Source organism: Salvelinus sp. IW2-2015, linkage group LG32 (assembly GCF_002910315.2).
Source record: "Salvelinus sp. IW2-2015 linkage group LG32, ASM291031v2, whole genome shotgun sequence".
NCBI lineage: Eukaryota > Metazoa > Chordata > Actinopteri > Salmoniformes > Salmonidae > Salvelinus > Salvelinus sp. IW2-2015.
The window spans coordinates 8,017,464-8,039,700 of record NC_036871.1 but is presented as its reverse complement, the minus strand read 5'-3'; the positions used below and the strand labels follow the sequence as shown (position 1 = coordinate 8,039,700).

Sequence of the window (22,237 nt, the reverse complement as noted above, 5' to 3'; positions counted from 1 at the left end):
GCGTGGCTTAGTGGGGGCGGTACAAATTTTTTTTCACACTGATACAACTCAAACCTACAGGATCACAGTGAGTATGTTTACATGCTCAGTAATCATTTGGTATTAAACTGATTATGGAATTTTTTTTCACACTGATACAACTCAAACCCTACAGGATCACAGTGAGTATGTTTACATGCTCAGTAATCATTTGGTATTAAACTGATTATGGCAGTAGGCAGATTATGCAATAGTRCTTTAAACAGCTTACTCTGCTTATCTRAATTGGCGTAAAGGCAAAATCAAAGTAAACATACACAGATTAAAACACCTKGTTTTCAGAGCAATTTTTTGTATTATTAGGACAGTTGGGGAACTCCAGTACATTAGGTGGAGTTAACGCACAATAAGGTTGGATGCCAGCTGCCGATAAACCCCACAAAAGAAGGGGCGGGGGCGACAATGGTAGCTGGRTAGCCGTACACCGGTAGACAGTGTCCTTTGTCCCCACCTGTCGGTCGCTGTTTTCCCGCAGTTCTGTTTACGATGGCGAGGGCGCGTGTTCAGCAGGTGGGAGCGAAGGACGCTGTCTACCGCTTTCGCTCCTACTAGTTAGCAAGGAGGACTCCAGAGACGAGAGCAAAATAACTTAGATAATACTTTTATTTCCCTTTTGACCTACAGTACCAGTCAAAAGTTTGGACACACTTACTCATTCAAGGGTTTTTCTTTATTTGACTATTTTCTACATTGTAGAAGAKATCAAAACTACGAAATAACACATATGGAATCATGTATTTGTGATTCTTCAAAATAGCCACCCCTTTGCCTTGATTTGTTGAACACTTGGTTACTACATGATTCCATATGTGTTATTTCATAGTTTTGATGTGTTCACTATTATTCTACAATGTAGAAAATAGTAAAAATAAATAAATGAAAACACTTGAATGAGAAGTTGTGTCCAAACTTTCGACTGGTACTGTACATTCAAAASTGTRACAAGCATGAAGACGTTGTGCGTATACCCACATGCAGGAACGCCCRGAATTGCGGGCTGCGGTTGCACACTATTGATTTGATCTGTGCAGGTGCACTAGCCGAGCGAGCCTACACCTCTTTAGCTTGAGTTCAAAACAACTGCATCTATGCGACTTAGAAATAGTTTTCACATACAAACTTTACATGTCCGAACTCAGAATCAAATATGCTTCCAAAAAATAACATGGTCGCTGTGGTAGAACGTTTATTTTGATTGCCAATTTTCTGCATTTATAAGAGTGCCATCAGGTAGCCTGATTTCATGTGTCCATGTAACAGGATTATAAGGGAGATCGTTCTTCTTGCAAAGCACGTAAACATTTTAATAAACTATTATATTAATCTAACTATTCACAATAATCACATTATTGTGTGCATGTAACAGTACTCAGTAGCTACTATTGGTTTGAGTAATGACAAAAAAAATCACTATGTAACTACTAGTGAAACAGGTTTCTTGAATGGTTTTGAGTAATGACAGGGCTGATAACTACTACACGTGTGTCTCAGGTCTCAGCCGCTCCCTTTGAGCTCTAGGCTAAAGTCAACACAGAGGAAGACAGAATGATTCTGAATTTTTGCTTTGAGTTTAGTTAACTGTTTTGCATTTACTGATTTATATTTGAGTTAAGGCTGATTGATACAATTGAGGTAATCACTTTTCTACATTTAAAGTGAAGTTAGTCATTTCTATATTCGATAAACAGTTCTCGATCATGTAAGATTTTTACTTTACTCACCAAGAACGTGTATTTGTTTACATCTCAATGACTAACGTCAATATACTGAGTCTGAACACCAAYGGCCTTCATTCGCCTTTCAAGAGATTATGGAGTTCAGATTTATTCAAACGAAAATGCATAGATACTGATTTTATTCAAGAAACTCGTCTAAAACAAGAAGATGTAAAACGATTTCTGAACAGGAATTATTGCACACTCGTGCACATTCGAAAACCAGGGGCGTTTTGAGGGAAAGATACTGTTTTGTAACTATCACTTTGAATGGTGCAAGACTTTGTCTGGTGTCGGTATATGCACCCCCCAAAAATCAAAACAATCTGAAACTCAGAATGCTGGACTTTACAGACACAGCCATAATAATGGCGGGCAATTTTAATCTCCTTCTCAACCCGCATTTAGATTCTTCTCAGTGTTATTGCTGTAACACCCAATGCAGGAGATGAGAAGCAGGTATAGGGAGGGAGCCATTTTAATATAGACGGACATGCAACGGAACAGGAACAGCGTCTGATACATAAACACGACAAACAATGCTACTACAGGGAACACAGAGGAGCAGACATATATGCAGGGGCAATCACCAAAGCGAGGGAATCCAGATGAGTCCAATGACCACAGCTGCGCGTAATGATGGTAACWGTTGCGTATGATGACGGGTAGCCTGGGAGGGYAGCGGGAGTAGGCGTGACAATTACATCCCGTTTGACCGCTTCAATTTACTTCCAATCATTRCTAAAGGAGCTCAACATTGTTGACACGTGGCGACTAAAAAAAAATCTGCAAAGATTACACCTTCTCTGCAAAGCACAAAACCTGCTCTTGCATGGATTACATCTTTATTTCCATACATTTATTTCAAAAAGAATTACAGAATTTCTAGACCTAAACTTTGAAACAACGAATAACCCTCATATCCTTTGGGAAGTCAAATGGTTCATTAGAGGATCTTATACTTCATTCTCCAATTTCAAAAGAAACTGTTATTCTGAAATTGCTTGTTTGGAGAAAATTTCAAAAAGAATTACAGAATTTCTAGACCTAAACTTTGAAACAACAAATAACCCTCATATCCTTTGGGAAGTCACTAAATGGTTCATTAGAGGATCTTATACTTCATTCTCCAATTTCAAAAGAAACTGTTATTCTGAAATTGCTTGTTTGGAGAAAGAAATAGCACATCTAGAAACACTACAAAAATAACAATTCCAAATAGACAGAACTAAACAACTTGCCTCTCTAAAACCAGAATATGAAACATTCACAAATGCTAAAGGTGAATTCTTATACTTACAAACTGGACAATCGAATTATGAAAATGCAGATAGACCTAGCAGGCTCTTGGAGCTTAAACAATCTTAAACAATCAATGTCTAGCCTCTATCGACYCCATCAAAGACTCCAATGGAACCTWATGCTCTTCACCCTCCCAAATGAATCAGGTGTTAATCTCTACACATCCAAATCTTCTTAAGATCCTGATRTACTAACCTCATCTGAACTACTTGAGATTTCCATCTCATTACAACAAGCGGAAGAACATGAATGCCCCATTTCAATCCATGAACTGAAATTGGCCGCCTTATCTATGCAGAAAAATAATAATCCCCAGGCCTGGAGGTATGCCTCTAAAACTKCTGTTAGCACTTTGGTATTTAAATAGCCCATTACTTTTAAATTCAATAAACTACTCTTTACAAATGGGTTCATTTTACAAATGGGTTTACAAATGGGTTCAACAGCCCTAATTTCCCTATTTCATAAGAAGGATAAGGACCCTCTTGAATGCTCAAGTTATAGATAGACATATTGCACATTTGAACGGCGATTTWAAAGTCTATTCTAAGGTGCTGACAAAGAGATTGGAGAAGCAGGTGCATGGTTTGATCCATTTTGATCACGTTTTATGAGAGGCAGACTCGTCGTGAGATAATATCCAATGTCGCTTTCATGTTATCGACTCAGCTCCTGTGCACAATCTTCCTGTGCAGTGCTGTTCCTTGGTGCTGTCCCTTGACCGCTTAGAATGGACATACTTCTGGGTTGTGTTAAAGTGTTTTGGGTTTGGCTCCTCTATCATTCACAGGCCTAAGACTCTCTACAACGAGCCTTTTGCTTGAGTTCTCACCAGCTGATCCACTTTTCCGCAGTTTAGGGTGCAAAGAGGCTCAAGACCAGGTTGCCCATTATCCCCAATTTTATTTGCCTTGTCTCTCGAGCCTCTTGCCCAGGCTGTGCAACAAAGTCCAGAGACCTATTAGTATTAAAGGTACTGTCCATCATARTTCCTTGTACGCAGATGATGTTCTAGTTTTCTTATCAGATATTTCTAACTCTATACGTCATTCTCTTGAAATGGCAATCAGCAGTTGAAACAATAACAGAGCGCCCCCGTTTCGGTAAAAAGCTGAGGGATGGGGCTAAGAAATGTAACCACTCTCAAATTCATAGACTGAGCTATGGACGCAAAGACTGGCCATCCCTGCTATCAAAATGATAGTTTTAACCATGTTTTTATAGTGTTTGTTTACATTTACTTTGCTTACATACATTGGAGTAAAATATATTTTGGGTTCTGATGGGGTATGACAGTTGAACTAAGCTCATGAGGCAATTATAAATCATATTCTTCAAGAATCAATGGGTGGGTACATATTGTTAATTCACAAGTCCGAAAATGGCTGTAGCAATTGCAGATTGCACCTTTAAATTATTTGAACCCTTTGGTTTCTTTTCAGGATATAATATAAATTGGTCCATTTTATAGCCCCTAAATCCTGCAGCTGGGAAGTATTCTCTCTCCACAACACACACTCTCCAATTATATCCAATAGGTTTCACCTATCTGGGGATCAAATTCTAGCCCACTTTCCAACTAATGGTACAAGACAATTACTCAGCTACTATTGGGAAAATTAAAGAGGACTTGGCCCACTTGTCTCCCTTACATATTACACTTCAAGGTAGAATTTCAGTGATTAAGATGAACATTCTTCCTTGCTTTAATTTTGTATTTTCTATGCTTCCCAATTCACCCCTCTTCAATATTTCAAAGAATTGTATATATTGTGCAGAAATTTCCTCTGGAAAGACAAACGACCCAGAATACCCTTCAGCGCCCAGTCCACCAAACAGTTTGGTGGACTGGGCGCTACCTAACTTTAAATAATGACTTTTCTTTCCATTTGAGATTTCTGAAAATCTGTCTAGATCCCACTAATCAAGCCGCAGTGGGTCCAAATGAAGAGGCTTTAATAAAACCTATTAGACTACAAGACTTCTTATTCRCTGGCTGTAAACAAGAATCTACATGTCTCAGAACGGGTCCAATAATTGCTAATGCTGTTAAAGTGTGGCGACAGGCCAATGGACATTTTATGATCTCATTCCATTTTCACAGCCCTTCTCACTTATGAAACAATAACCTAATCTTATCAGGCTCAAAACCATTTGATTTTCCTCAATGGTCTAGTAGAAATATTTTCACCCTCAGTGACATCTTTAACAAGTCAGGTCTTCAAACTTTTCAAGACCTCAAAGAATCAATCATCTTCTAGGGACTTGCTTACTTTTCTTTTCTTTTTACCGTAGGCTCCGCTCGGCTCTAAAAGCCTTTGGAGTACCTGAGATTCTCTGATCCTGGTTAAGACTTTTGAATATTCCCAAATCTATTGGCCTGGTCTCCACTCTCTACTCCAAATGTAACTCTACCGACACGAGTGCAACTGCGGTCCCTTCCATCTGGAAGAGAGAACTTCTAGGTTTTTCTGAGAACATTTGAACTGAAAGGTGATATGGAACAATGTTTTCTCATCAGAAAACTTCTCTCACCAGTTCATTCATTTAAAATGTATTCACAAATGTTATTATATACCATATCGCCGCTTCCAGATTAAACTCTCTGGCAATAATCTCTGCAACGGTTGCARTCTTGGTTCAGTCCGGAGCTATGTACATATGTTTCGGGAATGCCCAGTGGTCTCTGACCTCTGGACATACAGTACGTTAAATACCTTCTTCGCACCTTGATAGAAGTAAATGTACCTATGTCGCCTGGTCTGTTTCTACTAGGAAATATTTGACATTCTATTGGATTAGATGAAATTGAAAGTGTTAATGTGTGTCCTAACTGCTGCCAAAAAGGCAAAACATTTTTTGTTGTTGATCCAAATATTTATTTGAAATCTTCCTGGAAAATGTACTTTTTGGACATTCTTATTCTAGAGAAATCCACAGCTAAGCTGCATCGCACGGCTTCAACTCTAGTGGGCGGGTTAAATCAAAGACATTTGTTAGGTACCACTCATGTAATATTATCTCAAAAATTGTTGTATCTTGAACTGCCCCCCTTCATGCTCATGTTTTGTTTCTGTGCAAYTCATGTGACTGCTAWCTCTTGTTTGATTGACATTGATACAACCCCCTCCCACAAAAAAAAGCATAGGGACATTTAGRTGTACGACTAGATGTGGCCTTCACACTAAGGAAGTTATTTTTCACGCTCCCTTTGGCTTCCCAAATCCCAGTCTGTTCTGTTTGGTCTGCTTCGCGGGCATCCCCGGAAATATTGGCCACTTGGAACTCTGGGTTTAAAAACTGGRATTGTCATGGCGCAACTATGTTGTGGCAAAATACCTGTATGTGTATAGTATACTGTATATCCAGCTACTCACACTACAGGCGTTGTCACTGGTACATCCCTGTGTGACATTGACCAGCTCCACCAGGCCGTACGAGGCCACTGGGGTTGCTATGGGGAAGAACTGCAGCCGTTTACTGTTAATCCTCAGGTCCTGGATACAGCCTTTCAGGTAACCCCCAAAGGAGGCCGAGGCTCTTTGGTCGGCCAGGCCCCCGACGTAGACCAGGTCCCCTGGCTGAGCCACCACGGGCCGGACGGGGATGGTTCCCTGGCTATGGGCCGACTGGAACAGGGTCACAAAGTCGCCCTCCAGCCGCACCGTCACCAAGTGAAAGTGGCCGTCGCTGACCACGACTCGACCCYACAGGCTCTCTAAGTTGTTCACCTGAATTTTTACCCGGCCATCGTCCAGCCACAGGTGGAGGTACTGGCTGGTGCTGTTGGCCAGGACCAGGAGGAGGCCGTTTGAGCGCCGCGTTCGCACAAACATGGATATGGAGATGGTGCCAGAACCCGGGGGATCATCCAAGGAGAAGACGGCATAGCTCGCCGCGTCCTCGTTGCCGAACCTGGCCGCGTTGTACTCTGTGTTGGTAAAAAAGAGAGAGAGTTCTTAACAATTAATAAAGTTCCATAAACTATRCTACCAATTACTAAATGGATAGATGAAGAACTAACAGAGAAAGAGAGAGAGTGTCAAAATACAAAGACAATAGCATGGTTTCCACTACCTTTCGATCTCSGGGTGAACTACTAGTGCCTTTTTTTGGTTTTGTTTACTGGCCTGGGTAAAAGAGTTGGTGCCAATTCCATTTCAACTGAGTCAAGTCAGGAAGTGAATTCAAAGTTMAAATTTCCCCCAACTTTGACTTGGTATCACCCCGTGATGTTTATATCACTCCTTCAAGTCACAGGGATGGGCAATTCCAGTCCTCGAGGGCCAGATTGGTATCACTTTTTACCTAGCCAACACACCTGATTAAACAAATTGCATTCTAAACTTAAGACCATGATTAGTTGATTATTAGAGTCAGTTGTGTTAGCTGGGGCAATCCGGTCCCGAGCAGTTGCCCATCCCTGATTCTAGGTGAAGCGGACGGGTACTCAGAACAGTTATTTCCACCTATCACGTTAGAGCACGTGTCAAACTCATTCCACGGAGGGCCGAGTGTCTGCGGGTTTTCGCTCCTCCCTTGTACTTGACTGATGAAATAAATTCAGTAATTAGTAAGGAACTCCCCTCACCTGGTTGTCTAGGTCTTAATTGAAAGAAAAAAAGAAAAACCTAGGCCTTCCATGGAATGAGTTTGACACCCCTGCGTTAGAGGATTGTTGCGAGAGTCCTTGGGAAACCCTGTTCTACGGCAAGTGAAGGCGGTCCTTAATCCCTAAACATTTCCTTAATCCTAGTCAGGTGTTGTTTGTCTGCTCCTCTTTGCCTGTGTGTATATCTGTGTGTTACTGTGTATGTATATGTGTGTACATGCATATGTGTACATGTGTGTGTGTGTTTACATGGTTGCATGTGTGTGTGTGTATTCTACACGCTATTTTAGCTAGTTCTCTAAGCTCCTTTGCAGTCTACCACAGGCTACTTTTATCCACCTCTTATGTGCCACATTAGGATGCCAGCCATTTAGATTTTGGAGTGATTCTATTGAGGCTGAACTGTTGACCTCAGGTGATTAGTTTATGAAACTCATACCAGAGTCCTTAGTGAAGTCCAGAGTTATCCCTACTTTCTGAGTTTGAACATMTTGTTGTAAGCTACATTCATCAGAGCTGCATGAGAAGCACACGCTGGCTCTAATAGGATATGTGAGATTATTGCATTGAAATGGAACAGATCAAAATAGAGCAAGCTATTGGCTCTCATATTGTATCATGTTACTGCTTCATTATGCCCATTGTTTTCATATGTTGCAATGTTCAAGTGTTTTGCTGCTACATTTACAGTGTTTTCAGACATGCAAGCGCAAGACCACATCCCTCAGGCCTTACCCTCAGCGCAGTCCGTAGTCCCCTCGTACGGTCTGTAGCACTCGCACACATAGCTCCTCCATCCCTGGTTTATGCAATACCCCCGGTTCTGACACGGACTGTCGTCACACTTGTCCCTGTCGTTGCACCCGGCTGTGACGTTGACCTGAGCCGGTGAGTTGGCGACGGCGGGCACTACCAGCCGTGACTCCACAAACACGTCCCGGAAACAGCCCAGGAAGTAAGCAGCTGGGCCAGGTGGGGCAGGCGCGTCTGCAGCCTCAGTCTCCCTTTCCCCTGCCACCCCACCGGAGCCCCAGCCCACTCCCACCCCTCCTAGAAAGAGGCTGTGGCGAACCGAGCTGGGCTCTCGTAGGCCGGAGCCTTGCTCCAGCAGGGGTGTCTCGGTGGCGGGGAACTCCCTGGTGCAACCCACCTCAGCGCAGGGGGAGTGAAGCAGCCTCACACTGCTCCCCTCCTCCTCACAGCCCAGCCAGGCCTCCACCGTGTGCCACTGGCTGTCCGCCACGCTCGGCGGTAGCTCCAGAAATACTGGGTTTCTTGTCCCTTGAGCTCTTAGCATGCTGAGGCGTAAGCGGCTGTCTACAAGCTCGATGGTGAGCAGCAGGTCGTCGACCCGGCGCTGGAGGAGGGTGCCGGCAGGCCGGTCCGTCTTGAAGCTAAGGGTGACGTTGAGAGGGACTTCAGGGTCCGATAGCTGGGTCTCCACATACATGTAGCCGCTGGACTCGAAGGAGAAGATGGTTGACGTCTGACACTTGGAGCCGGTGAAGCCTGCGCGGCAGGTGCAGGTGTGGGTGTGGCGGTAGTTCAGGAAGAGGGGAGAGCAGATGCCACTATTCTTGCAGCGGTTGCCGTCACAGCCCAGGAGGGCGACTGTGCAATTCTCGCCTCCGTACAGTAAGCCATCTTGGCTCTGTTGAGAGCAGAGGCACCTGTAGCCGCCATGTTGGCTGTCGCAGACGCCACCATTCTGACACGGTTGCAGTTCACATGCATAAGTGTCCTCCTCACAGAGAGCACCTGTGTAGATAGGTAAACATAATCAGATAACATAACCAGTTGGCAATTCATTTTGCATCTATTTGGAATTGATATGTTATTCATATTATATTGGAAATGGAAAAATTCTATATTTTTTTTGCATGTGAATTTGGCCATACTAAGAAACATTAATCCAAAGGTTTGGCCCATGACATGCCAGTTTGTTAAAAAAAATCTTCATCCATCATTATTGTCCAATATATCCATATTCACACATAACTAGTTAATTACTTTTTCAGTATGACACTATTGGTTGGTAAAACATGTTCACGTACTTGCACACGTTCTTTACTTGTTCGATATCAAACAATAAATATAACTTTAATTATGGAAATAGATACTTGTAATTTATTTTGTTACATTTAGTTTGAACATGATAGAAAATACATCATTAGGTTAAAAAGGTACAGTTGAAGTCGGAAGTTTACACACACCTTAGCCAAATACATTTAAACTCAGTTTTTCACAATTCCTGACATTTAATCCTTCCTGACAAACAATTTTTTGTCTTAGGTCAGTTAGGATCACCACTTTATTTCGAGAATGTGAAATGTCAGAATAGTAGTAGAGAGAATGATTTATTTCAGCTTTTATTTCTATCATCACATTCCCAGTGGGTCAGAAGTTTACATACACTCAATTAGTATTTGGTAGCATTGCCTTTAAATTGTTTATCTTGGGTCAAACGTTTTGGGTGGCCTTCCACAAGCTTCCCACAATACATTTTGTGGATTTTGGCCCATTCCCCCTGACAGAGCTGGTGTAACTGAGTCAGGTTTGTAGGCCTCCTTGCTCGCACACACTTTTTCAGTTCTGCCCACAAATGTTCTATAGGATTGAGGTCAGTGCTTTGTGATGGTCACTCCAATACCTTGACTTTGTTGTCCTTAAGCCATTTTGCCACAACTTTGGAAGTATGCTTGGGGTCATTCTCAATTTGGAAGACCCATTTGCAACCAAGCTTTAACTTCCTGACTGATGTCTTGAGATGTTGCTTCAATATATCCACATAATTTTCCTGCCTCATGATGCCATCTATTTTGTGAAGTGCACCTGTCCCTCCTGCAGCAAAGCACCCGCACAACATGATGCTGCCACCCCCATGCTTCACGGTTGGGATGGTATTCTTCGGCTTGCAAGCCTCCCCCTTTTTCCTCCAAACATAACAATGGTCATTATGGCCAAACAGTTCTATTTTTGTTTCATCGGACCAGAGGACATTTCTTCAAAAAGTATGATCTTTGTCCCCATGTGCAGTTGCAAACCGTAGTCTGGCTTTTTTATGGCGGTTTTYGAGCAGTGGCTTCTTCCTTGCTGAGCGGCCTTTCAGGTTATGTTGGTGTAGGACTCGTTTTACTGTGGATATAGATACTTTTGTACCTGTTTTCTCCAGCATCTTCACAAGGTCCTTTGCTGCTGTTCTGGGATTGATATGCACCAAAGTACGTTCATCTCTAGGAGACAGAGCACATCTCCTTCCTGAGCGGTATGACGTCTGCTTGGTCCCATGGTGTTAATACTTGCGTACGATTGTTTGTACAGATGGACGTGGTACCTTCATGCATTTGGAAATTGCTTCCAAGGATGAACCAGACTTGTGGAGGTCTGCAATTTCTTTTGAGGTCTTGGCTGATATCTTTTGATTTTCCCATGATGTCAAGCCAAGAGGCACTGAGTTTGAATGTAGGCCTTGAAATACATCCACAGGTACACCTCCAATTGTCTCAAATGATGTCAATTAGCCTATCAGAAGCTTCTAAAGCCATGACATAATTTTCTGGAATTTCCCAAGCTGTTTTCCAACAGTCAACTTAGTGTATGTAAACTTCTAACCCACTGGAATTGTGATACAGTGAATTGTAAGTGAAATAATCTGTCTGTAAACAATTGTTGGAAAAATGACTTGTGTCATGCATAAAGTAGATGTCCTAAAACTATAGTTTGCCAAAACTATAGTTTGTTATCAAGACAGTTGTGGAGTGGTTGAAAATGAGTTTTAATGACTCCAACCTAAGCGTATGTAAACTTCCGACTTCAACTGTATATGTAAACATTAGCATGATGACACAATTGTATATACTCATTGTAACGTACAGTGCACACTATATAGCATGTGATCTCACAGAACAAACAACATCAACTGGGCAACTACTAATTGAATCAACATTGTTTCCGTATCATTAAAAAAAATGTTGAATCAATGTGGAAAACTGATTGGATTTTTAAAAAAGTTATCAAGGTAAGGGAATTTTGTCTTTTTTTCACCCAACTTTTAACCTTGAATTCACGTTAGTTGACAACTCAACCAAATGTAAATCAAAGCTAGATGTACCCACTGTGTCCAGTGGGCATGAACAAGAGAGCAAAATTACCTGTATAGCACAACCACAAAATCCAAACACACACGTTGATTCTCAACATGGTCCTTGCCAAGTCCTCCTAATCAGAAGAAATCGAAATATCGATATACGACTCCATTGCATTTCATAGAAGTGGTTTGGAAACCATAACAACAGATATCAGCTTCTTCCCTTGTTTCCCCCATACATAAATGGCTGCCCAGTCCAGTCTAATGCTGGGATCACTACAAGCCAAGTAGCCTATTCTGGATTAAGTTAATGCACTTAAAATGTCTTACAAATGGAGTGTTGTCCAGGGAGGAGTTTACAGGACTAATTTGAGCCATGGTGAACATCTCCATTCTAGAAACACGAAAGCTTACATAAGAGACTGGGACCTATCTCACCTATATTAGGAGTAGGAGACAGAATCTGCATTGGGCCAGCGGAGTTAATATGGCTCTCGTCTGTCTCGCTGTGGCACTTCTGTCACCAAAACATGTTCAATAATGAAACACTGGTACAGGTGTTGAATCAAACCTACTGTACAGTAAAACACAGCAGTAGCACTCTGTACATAGGGAGCCAATTTGCATGACGTCAGTAAATCTCACCGAGGTATTGTTTTTACGTTTATGCTGATTAATTCATATCTGTTGATGCTGACGTACTGAGTTGCCTAATGTACTGTATGTAATAGCATGTCATATTCATAATACAAATTGCAAGTGGGTCTGAAATGAGGGAGAATAAGGGCAGAACATTAAAGGGGTCTATACTGTTGAAGTAAAAGGAAGGTTTGCTGCCCAAAGAAGACATGGAGAAGGACGAATGGGGATGAGATGAAGAAGGCAGTAACCACGATTGTCAAAAGAGTACAGCTACGACTGGAAGTTACGTTTTGTAGCAGGTCAGGAGAGTCATTAAACCTTTCCCTAACCATAATCTAATTATCCAAACCTGCTAAATTGTATAAAAAGGATATTACAATCTTAAGAAATTAAGGGGGAGGAGACATTAACTTTTGTACCGAACATAGAATTCCCCTAACCTGCTGGGTAAGTTTTCCTAACCTGTTTCTAAAGGACATCCCTGCCGGCCAAACCCTCCCCTAACCCGGACAACGCTGGGCCAATTGTGCACCGGCCCAGTCATCACCGTCTGCGACAGAGCCTGGACTCGAACCAGGATCTCTCGTGGCACACTGCGCCACTTGGGAGGCCCTGATGTGTCTCTACACTGAGTATACAAAACATTAATAAAAAGAGATTTCACACTGGGATATTATGTTGATCTTAACAAGTGAAATGGCATGAACACTGAGTATACAAAAAATTAAGAACATCTGCTCTTTCAATGACATATGGGCTCCCGAGTGGCGCAGCAGTCTAAGGCACTACATCTCAGTGCAAGAGGCGTCACTACAGTCCCTGGTTTGAATCCAGGCTGTATCACATCTGGGGTAGGCTGTCATTGTAAGTAAAAATGTGTTCTTAACTGACTGGCCTAGTAAAATCAAAATGCTTTCGACACCTTGTAGAGTCCATGTCCCAGCTGTTCTGAGGGCAAAAGGGGTGGGTGCTGCAGTGGTCTAAGGCACTACATCGCAGTGCTTGAGGTGTCACTACAGCCCCAGGTTCAATACCAGGCTGTGTGACAACTGGCAGACCCATGAGGCGGTGCACAATTGGCCCAGCGTCTTCCAGGTTAGGGGAGGGTTTGGCTGGGTGGGATTTCCTTGTCCCATTGTGCTTTAGTGACTCCTTGTGGTGGGCTGCAATTTGACTTCGGTTGCCTGTTGGATGGTATTTCCTCTGACACATTGGTGTGGCTGGCTTTCTATAAACACCCACTAGAGGGAGCCAAACAACACAATATACATATAATGGCATACTGACAAAATACTGCTATTATGGCTGATGTAATGTGGACAGATTTGGGAGGGGTGCAGCCATGGGCAGGCCTGGGAGGGCATAGGCCCATGCCAATCAGAATTTGTCTGAGTTTTTCCCCACATAAAGGCTTTATTACAGATAGAAATACGCCTCAGTTTCATCAGCTGTCCAGATGGCTGGTCTCAGATGATACCGCAGGTGAAGAAGACGGACGTGGAGGTCCTGGGCTGGCATGGTTACACTTGGTCTGCGGTTGTGAGGCCGGTTGGACGTACTGCCAAATCCTCAAAAAATATGTTGGAGGCTGCTTATGATAGTGAAATGAACATTACATTCTCTGGCAACAGCTCTTGAGGCGTCTGTGGGATTGTGTTGCATGACAAAACTACACATTTTAGAGTGGCCTTTTATTGTCCCCAGGACAAGGTGTACCTGTGTAATGATCATGCTGTTTAATCAGCTTCCTGATATGCCACACCTGTCAGGTGGATGGATTATCTTGGCAAAGGAGAAATATTCACTGACAGGTATGTAAACAAATTTGTGTGCACAATTTGAGGGAAATACGCTTTTTCGAGCGTATGGAAAATTTTGCAGATTTTTTATTTTAGCTCATGAAACATGTTACATTTAGATTTTTGTTCAGTGTATATAAATGCAATCACTTCCATATTTACATCTCATGATCAGTTATGTGACATTGTTACTGTGTTGTTAAGTGCTACTTTAGCCAAGAAGCCATTAGCCTAGTCATTCAAGAAAAATCTAATCTTTCCACCTCCATTTAAAAATTTTATTTTTATTTGCCTAACTTGTAACAGCACTAAAGAGACATAGTACTAGAGAGGATATGAAACCTCATTTGTCACTTTCCATGGAAGCAAAAGTTTTAAATGTTTTTTTTTGTGTCAAAGCTAGCTAGCTATCTAGCAGCCAGTGTAAGAACACGCTAGCAAAGCTATCTAACTTACAAAATTTTGCAAACACAACACATAAAAAATAACTGATACCCCCTAACATTGTCATATAGAATGTGTTGTTGTTTTAGTATGTTTCTGACTTTTAGTATGTTCTGAAAAAAAAGTTTTTCACCTCCACACACATTTATCTTCTCCAGCCCAGCACTTGACTATCTGATATGGCCCTAGGAATATCAAAATCCTGCAGGATTCGGTTCTTCAGGATTCGTGCTGGGATATCCTTGGTCCTGCGGGAATTGCCATGGTCCTACACGATTTGGCATATCCTGCAGCAATATCAAAACCTTCAGGTTTCGGTCCGCAGGAATTGCCATGGTCCTCACGATTGCGCATATTCCTTGCAGCAATATCAAAATCCTTCAGGTTTCGGTCCTGCAGGAATTGCCATGGTCCTACACGACTTGGCATATCCTGCAGCAATATCAAAATCCTGAAGGTTTTGGTCCTGCAGGAATTGTCATGTTTGTGCAGGATTTTCAAAGCTTTTGCAGGACATGCTGCCACCTATCCATGGTTTTTGGTTTGGATAAGTTCTTATTGTCAGGGACTTTTCCTGATTTTATCAAACCTACAGGATTCCTGCAGGACACCTGCACAATTCCTTCACAAAAGGTTGAATTCCGTCAGGATTCCTGTAGGACGTTTTTGTAAGTGATAGCATTATGGGGGTCATAGCTGGTCTGTTTGTACACGTCCATGTTCCCAGTCACCTTCCCGTGCTAAAATGTGGTGGTTCACGCTTTCAGTTTTGCGCAAATGCTGCCATCTATCTACGTTTTTGGTTTGGTCACAGTAGGAACAACATCCTCTGTGCATGTCCTGTCTAGCTTTCATTCTGTTGGATATTTATGCCATTCTGTAGTGAAGGCATTTGAGTTGTTGACTTCTTGACTAAGTTTCACCCTTTCCCAGTCAATAAACCCCAGTCAATAAACCAGCCTAGTCTCATAGATTAGACGTAACATAGTAAACGAGTCCCCCTCAGGAGACTGAGAAGATTTGGCATGGGTCCTCAGGTCCTCAAAAAGTTCTACAACTGCACCATTGAAAGCATCCTGACTGGTTGCATCACCGCCTGGTATGGAACTGCTTGGTTTCCAACCGCAAGGCGCTACAGAGGGTAGTGCGTACGGCCCAGTACATACTGGGGCCAAGCTCTCTGCCATCCAGGACCTCTATACTAGGCGGTGTCAGACGAAGACCCTAAAAATGGTCAAAGACTCCAGCTACCCATAGACTGTTCTCTCTGTTACCGCAGGGCAAGAGGTACCGGAGCGCCAAGTCTAGGTACAAAAAGCTCCTTAACCGCTTATATCTGCTGTTACTCACTGTTTATTATCTACAGTGCCTTCAGAAAGTATTCAGACCTCTTGACTTTTTCCACATTTTGTTACGTTACAGCCTAATTCTAAAATTGATTATATTGTTTTTTCCCCTCATCAGTCTACACACAATACCCCATAATCACAAAGCAAAAGCAGGTTTTTAGAATTTTTTGCAAATGGATAAATAACGAACTGAAATATCAGATTTACATAAGTATTCAGACTTTTTACTCAGTGCTTTGTTGAAGCACCTTTGGCAGCGACTACAGCCTTCTTGGGAGTCTCCTTGGGAATGACGCTACAAGCTTGGCACAACTGTATTTGGGGAGTTTCTCCCATTCTTCTCTGCAGATCCTCTCAAGATCTGTCAGGTTGGATGGGGAGCGTCGATGCACAGCTATTTTCAGGTCTCTCCAGAGATGTTCGATCGGGTTCAAGTCGGGGCTCTGGCTGGTCCACTCAAGGACATTCAGAGACTTCTCCCGAAGCCACTCCTGCATTGTCTTGGCTGTGTCTTGGCTGTGTGCTCCTTCGCTCTGGAGCAGGTTTTCATCAAGGATCTCTGTACTTTGCTCCGTTGATCTTTTCCTCGATCCTGACTAGTCTCTCAGTCCCTGCCGCTGAAAAACATCCCCACAGCAGAATGCTGCCACCACCATGCTTCATCGTAGGGATGGTGCCAGGTTTCCTCCAGACGTGACATTTAGCTTTCAGGCCAAAGAGTTCAGTCATGGTTTCATCAGAGAAGATAATCTTATTTCTTATGGTCTGAGAGTCTTTAGGTGGCTTTTAGCAAACTCAAAGCGAGCTGTCATGTGCCTTTTACTGAGGAGTGGCTTCCGTCTGGCCACTCTACCATAAAGGCCTGATTGGTGGAGTGCTGCAGAGATGGTTGTCCTCTTGGAAAGTTCTCCCATCTCCACAGAGGAACTCTAGAGCTCTGTCAGAGTGACCATCGGGTTCTTGGTCACCTCCCTGACTAAGGCCCTTCTCCCCTGATTGCTCAGTTTGGCTGGGCAGCCAGCTCTAGGAAGAGTCTTGGTGGTTCCAAACTTCTTCCATTTAATGATGGAGGCCACTGTGTTCTTGGGGATCTTCAAAGCTGGAGAAAGTTTTTGGTACCCTTCCCCAGATCTGTGCCTCGACACAATCCTGTCTCTGAGCTCTACAGACAATTCCTTTGACCTCATGGCTTGGTTTGACATGCACTGTCAACTGTGGAACCTTATATAGATAGGTTTGTGCCTTTCCAAATCATGTCCAATCAATAGAATTTACCACAGGTAGACTCCAATCAAGTTGTAGAAACATCTCAAGGATAATTTGCAGACAGAGTTCAGTGTGTCAAATCGGAGGGCATGTTGTCCGGTCCTCTGGCAGTCTCTATGGGGGTACCACAGGGTTCAATTCTCGGGCCGACTCTTTTCTCTGTATATATCAATGATGTTGCTCTTGCTGCGGGTGATTCCCTGATCCACCTCTACGCAGACGACACCATTCTGTATACTTCTGGCCCTTCCTTGGACACTGTGCTATCTAACCTCCAAATGAGCTTCAATGCCATACAACACCCCTTCCGTGGCCTCCAACTGCTCTTAAACGCTAGTAAAACCAAATGCATGCTTTTCAACCGTTCGCTGCCTGCACCCGCACGCCCGACTAGCATCACCACCCTGGACGGTTCCGACCTAGAATATGTGGACATCTATAAGTACCTAGGTGTCTGGCTAGACTGCAAACTCTCCTTCCAGACTCATATCAAACATCTCCAATCCAAAATCAAATCTAGAGTTGGCTTTCTATTTCGCAACAAAGCCTCCTTCACTTCACGCCGCCAAACTTACCCTAGTTAAACAGACTATCCTACCGATCCTCGACTTCGGCGATGTCATCTACAAAATAGCTTCCAATACTCTACTCAGCAAACTGGATGCAGTTTATCACAGTGCCATCCGTTTTGTTACTAAAGCACCTTATACGACCCACCACTGCCACCTGTATGCCCTAGTCGGCTGGCCCTCGCTACATGTTCGTCGTCAGACCCACTGGCTCCAGGTCATCTACAAGGCTATGTTAGGTAAAGTGCCGCCTTATCTCAGTTCACTGGTCACGATGGCTACACCCACCCGTAGCACGTGCTCCAGCAGGTGTATCTCACTGATCATCCCTAAAGCCAAAACCTAATTTGGCCGCCTTTCTTCCAGTTCTCTGCTGCCTGCGACTGGAACGAATTGCAAAAAATCTCTGAAGTCTGATTTTTTGGTGTTTACTTGAGGTTTATTTAGTAAATATTTCTTAACTCTTATTTTTCTTAAAACTGCATAGCTGGTTAAGGGCTTGTAAGTAAGCATTTCACGGTAAGGTGAATACACCTGTTGTATTCGGCACGTGACAAATAAAATTTTCTTTTATTTTATCTGAAAATCCGGGACACTCAAATTAGTATGATATGTTAAGTTTGGTTACATAAGACAGAAGGTTACTTGAGGCAAAAACTAAAAGAGTGTGATTGGTCGGGGTGGCAATATAACTCAAACATCTAGCAACCCAAAGGTTGCATGTTTTAATCTCATCAAGGTCAACTTTGCAACTGGCACATCAGATGCACTCCACAGAGGCACCCCTGCACTTCTCACCACAGCAGTGAACTCTGACCTTAGTGTGAGTATAACAACAGAATTAATGCATTTTATTATGAACAGACTATGGCTTGTCATATTCTGGGGAAGATATATGACATATTTTAACATAGTCAACATTACCCTGATGGTCCATCAATGTTACTATATACCAATTGATTTTGCATTCAGTCCCTGGGTTTTCCAACATCTTAAGGGTGATGATTTGAGGCCTCTTCACAGATATTACAATGGTTTACTCTACAGATAGATGACACATTCATATCGCTCAGGTTGAAATGTATCTGCTTTTGGCCACAAGGTGGCAGTCTTGAAACGTTAATGACAGGGAACTGTATTGACCTGCCCAGATTTAATTACGTTTCTAAGACTTCTCCGACTGGTATGTAATACACAGTTTTGGTACTTCACTGATGTCTATTACTATGGTGACATAGTCTCTTGGACTCGAGGGAAATTTGGTTTCCTGACGGGACCTTGGTTTCCCCACCCTCCCGGATTCTTATGGGACTCTGGTATTAACAACGGTTTCTACTATTTCAACTTCAAAATTGGCTACATCGTACAAAATTTATGAAAACAAAAATTTACTTTTTGGTGTTAATTTAAGGTTAGGGTTAGGCACAAGATTAGCAGTGTGATTAAAGGTTAGGATTATGTTTCAAATCTGTTGTAACTACTGACGACCTTAAAAACCGAGAAGCACTTCTCCCGTTCCGAACTCTCGCGTGACAAGGACCTACCAACCAGGAAATACACGTCAGTTTGGCAATTTCCGCCATTAGCTGAGGTTCAATCTCATAAAAGACACACCCTCGTCCACTTACCCTCGCCTTATGCCCTTGGGGGAATCCCTTTCACCATCTCGGAGGGCGGTACAAATGATTAGTAAGCAAGGGAGGTTTGCAACGTAAGCCCTCATTTTTAGTCGAGTTTGCGTGTACAAACAACTATGTTCACTTCAGGGCCTGTAACTCCCCATAATTCAATTCGCGACGATTGTACATTCACCAAGAAAAGTCAGCCAAAAATGAAAACCACAACGGCAATATTGAGTCAACATACAAGTGTAGGTAAAAACAAATGTAAATAAGTTAGAAATTGTGCTACTAATGCACATGACGGCACAAACACATCTCAAATAAAAATGTGTCACATGCGCCGAAGTGGTAGACCTTACCGTGAAATGCTTATTTACTTAACCAACAGTGCAGTTCAAGAAGAGTTAAGAAAATATTTAGCAAATAAATTCAAGTAAAAAACACAACTTGCCCGCCCGTCCAGCATCACTACTCTGGACGGTTCTGACTTAGAATATGTGGACAACTTCAAATACCTAGGTGTCTGGTTAGACTATAAACTCTCCTTCCAGGCTCACATCAAACATCTCCAAACCAAAGTTAAATCTAGAATTGCATCCTATTCCGCAACAAAGCATCCTTCACTCATGCTGAACAAACATCCTCGTAACACTGACCATCCTACCGATCCTCGACTTCGGCGATGTCATTTGCAAAATAGCCTCCAATACCCTACTCAACAAATTGGATGCAGTCTAATCACAGTGCCATCCGTTTTGTCACCAAAGCCCCATATACTACCCACCACTGCGACCTGTTGCTCTCGTTGGCTCGCCCTCGCTTCATACTCGTCGCCAAACCCACTGGCTCCAGGTCATCTACAAGACCCTGCTAGGTAAAGTCCCCCTTATCTCAGCTCGCTGGTCACCATGGCAGCACCCACCTGTAGCACGCGCTCCAGCTGTTGCGCCTTCTTCACAACGCTGTCTGTGTGGGTGGACCAATTCAGTTTGTCCGTGATGTGTACTCTGAGGAACTTAAAACTTACTAACCTCTCCACTACTGTCCCGTCGATGTGGATAGGGGGTGCTCCCTCTGCTGTTTCCTGAAGTCCACAATCATCTCCTTTGTTTTGTTGACGTGAGTGTGAGGTTATTTTCCTGACACCACACTCCGAGAGGCCCTCACCTCCTCTCTGTAGCCGTCTCGTCGTGTTGGTAATCAAGCCTACCACTGTAGTGTCGTCCGCAAACTTGACGATGAGTTGGAGGCGTGCATGGCCACGCAGTCGGTGAACAGGGAGTACAGGAGAGGGCTCAGAACGCACCCTTGTGGGCCCCAGTGTTGAGGATCAGCGGGGTGGAATGTTGTTACCTACCCTCACCACCTGGGGCAGCCCGTCAGGAAGTCCAGGACCCAGTTGCACAGGGCGGTCGAGACCCAGGGTCTCGAGCTTGATGACGAGTTTGGAGGGTACTATGGTGTTAAATGCTGAGCTGTAGTCGATGAACAGCATTCTCACATAGGTATTCCTCTTGTCCAGATGGGTTAGGGCAGTGTGCAGTGTTGGTTGCGATTGCGTCGTCTGTGGACCTATTGGGTCGGTAAGCAAATATGGAGTGGGTCTAGGGTGTCAGGTAGGGTGGAGGTGATATGGTCCTTGACTAGTCTCTCAAAGCACTTCATGATGACGGAAGTGAGTGCTACGGGGCGGTAGTCGTTTAGCTCAGTTACCTTAGCTTTCTTGGGAACAGGAACAATGGTGGCCCTCTTGAAGCATGTGGGAACAGCAGACTGGATAAGGATTGATTAATATGTCCGTAAACACACCAGCCAGCTGGTCTGCGCATGCTCTGAGGATGCGGCTGGGAATGCCGTCTGGGCCTGCAGAACTTGCGAGGGTTAACACGTTTAAATGTTTTACTCACCTCGGCTGCAGTGAAGGAGAGCCCGCAGATTTTGGTAGCGGGCCGTGTCAGTGGCACTGTATTGTCCTCAAAGCGAGAAAAAAGTTGTTTAGTCTGTCTGGGAGCAAGACCTCCTGGTCCGTGATGGGGCTGGTTTTCTTTTTGTAATCCGTGATTGACTGTAGACCCTGCCACATACCTCTTGTGTCTGAGCTGTTGAATTGCGACTCTACTTTGTCTCTATACTGGCACTTAGCTTGTTTGATTGCCTTGCGGAGGAATAGCTACACTGTTTGTATTCGGTCATGTTTCCGGTCACCTTGCCCTGGGTTAAAAGCAGTGGTTCGCGCTTTCATTTTCGCACGAATGCTGCCATCAATCCACGATTTCTGGTTTGGGAATGTTTTAATCTTTGCTGTGGGTATTACGTCGCTGATGCACTTTCTAATGAAACTCGCTCACCGAATCAGCGTATTCGTCAATGTTGTTGTTGGACGCAATGCGGAACATATCCCAATCCACGTGATCGAAGCAGTCTTGAAGCGTGGAATCAGATTGGTCGGACCAGCGTTGAACAAGACCTGAGCGCGGGAACTTCTTGTTTTAGTTTCTGTTTGTAGGCTGGAAGCAACAAAATGGAGTCGTGGTCAGCTTTTCCGAAAGGAGGGGGGGGAGGGCCTTATATGCGTCGTGAAAGTTAGAATAACAATGATCTAGGGTTTTACCAGCCCTGTAGCACAATCGATATGCTGATAGAATTTAGGGAGTTTTGTTTTCAGATTAGCCTTGTTAAAATCCCCAGCTACGATGAATGCAGCCTCAGGGTGTGTGGTTTCAGTTTACATAGTCAGATAAAGTTTGTCAGGTGCCATCGATGTGTCTGCTTGGGGGCGGAAATCCTCTCA

The 22,237-nt window shown here is 43.4% G+C and overlaps 1 protein-coding gene across 1 annotated transcript in view; it reads right to left on the bottom strand.

Annotated features, from left to right (window-relative positions):
- Positions 1-11,982, bottom strand: part of LOC111956952 (protein crumbs homolog 1-like) — a 32,058-nt gene extending 20,076 nt beyond the window's left edge. Inside the window, exons 1-3 of the mRNA XM_070436779.1 lie at positions 11,820-11,982; positions 8,404-9,426; positions 6,434-6,987 (exon numbers count right to left, since the gene is read on the bottom strand). Of these exons, the coding sequence (XP_070292880.1) occupies positions 6,434-6,987; positions 8,404-9,426; positions 11,820-11,868 (1,626 nt within the window). The 5' untranslated portion in view covers positions 11,869-11,982. The remainder of the gene's footprint in view (positions 1-6,433; positions 6,988-8,403; positions 9,427-11,819) is intronic.
- Between the last annotated feature and the right edge of the window lie 10,255 nt (positions 11,983-22,237).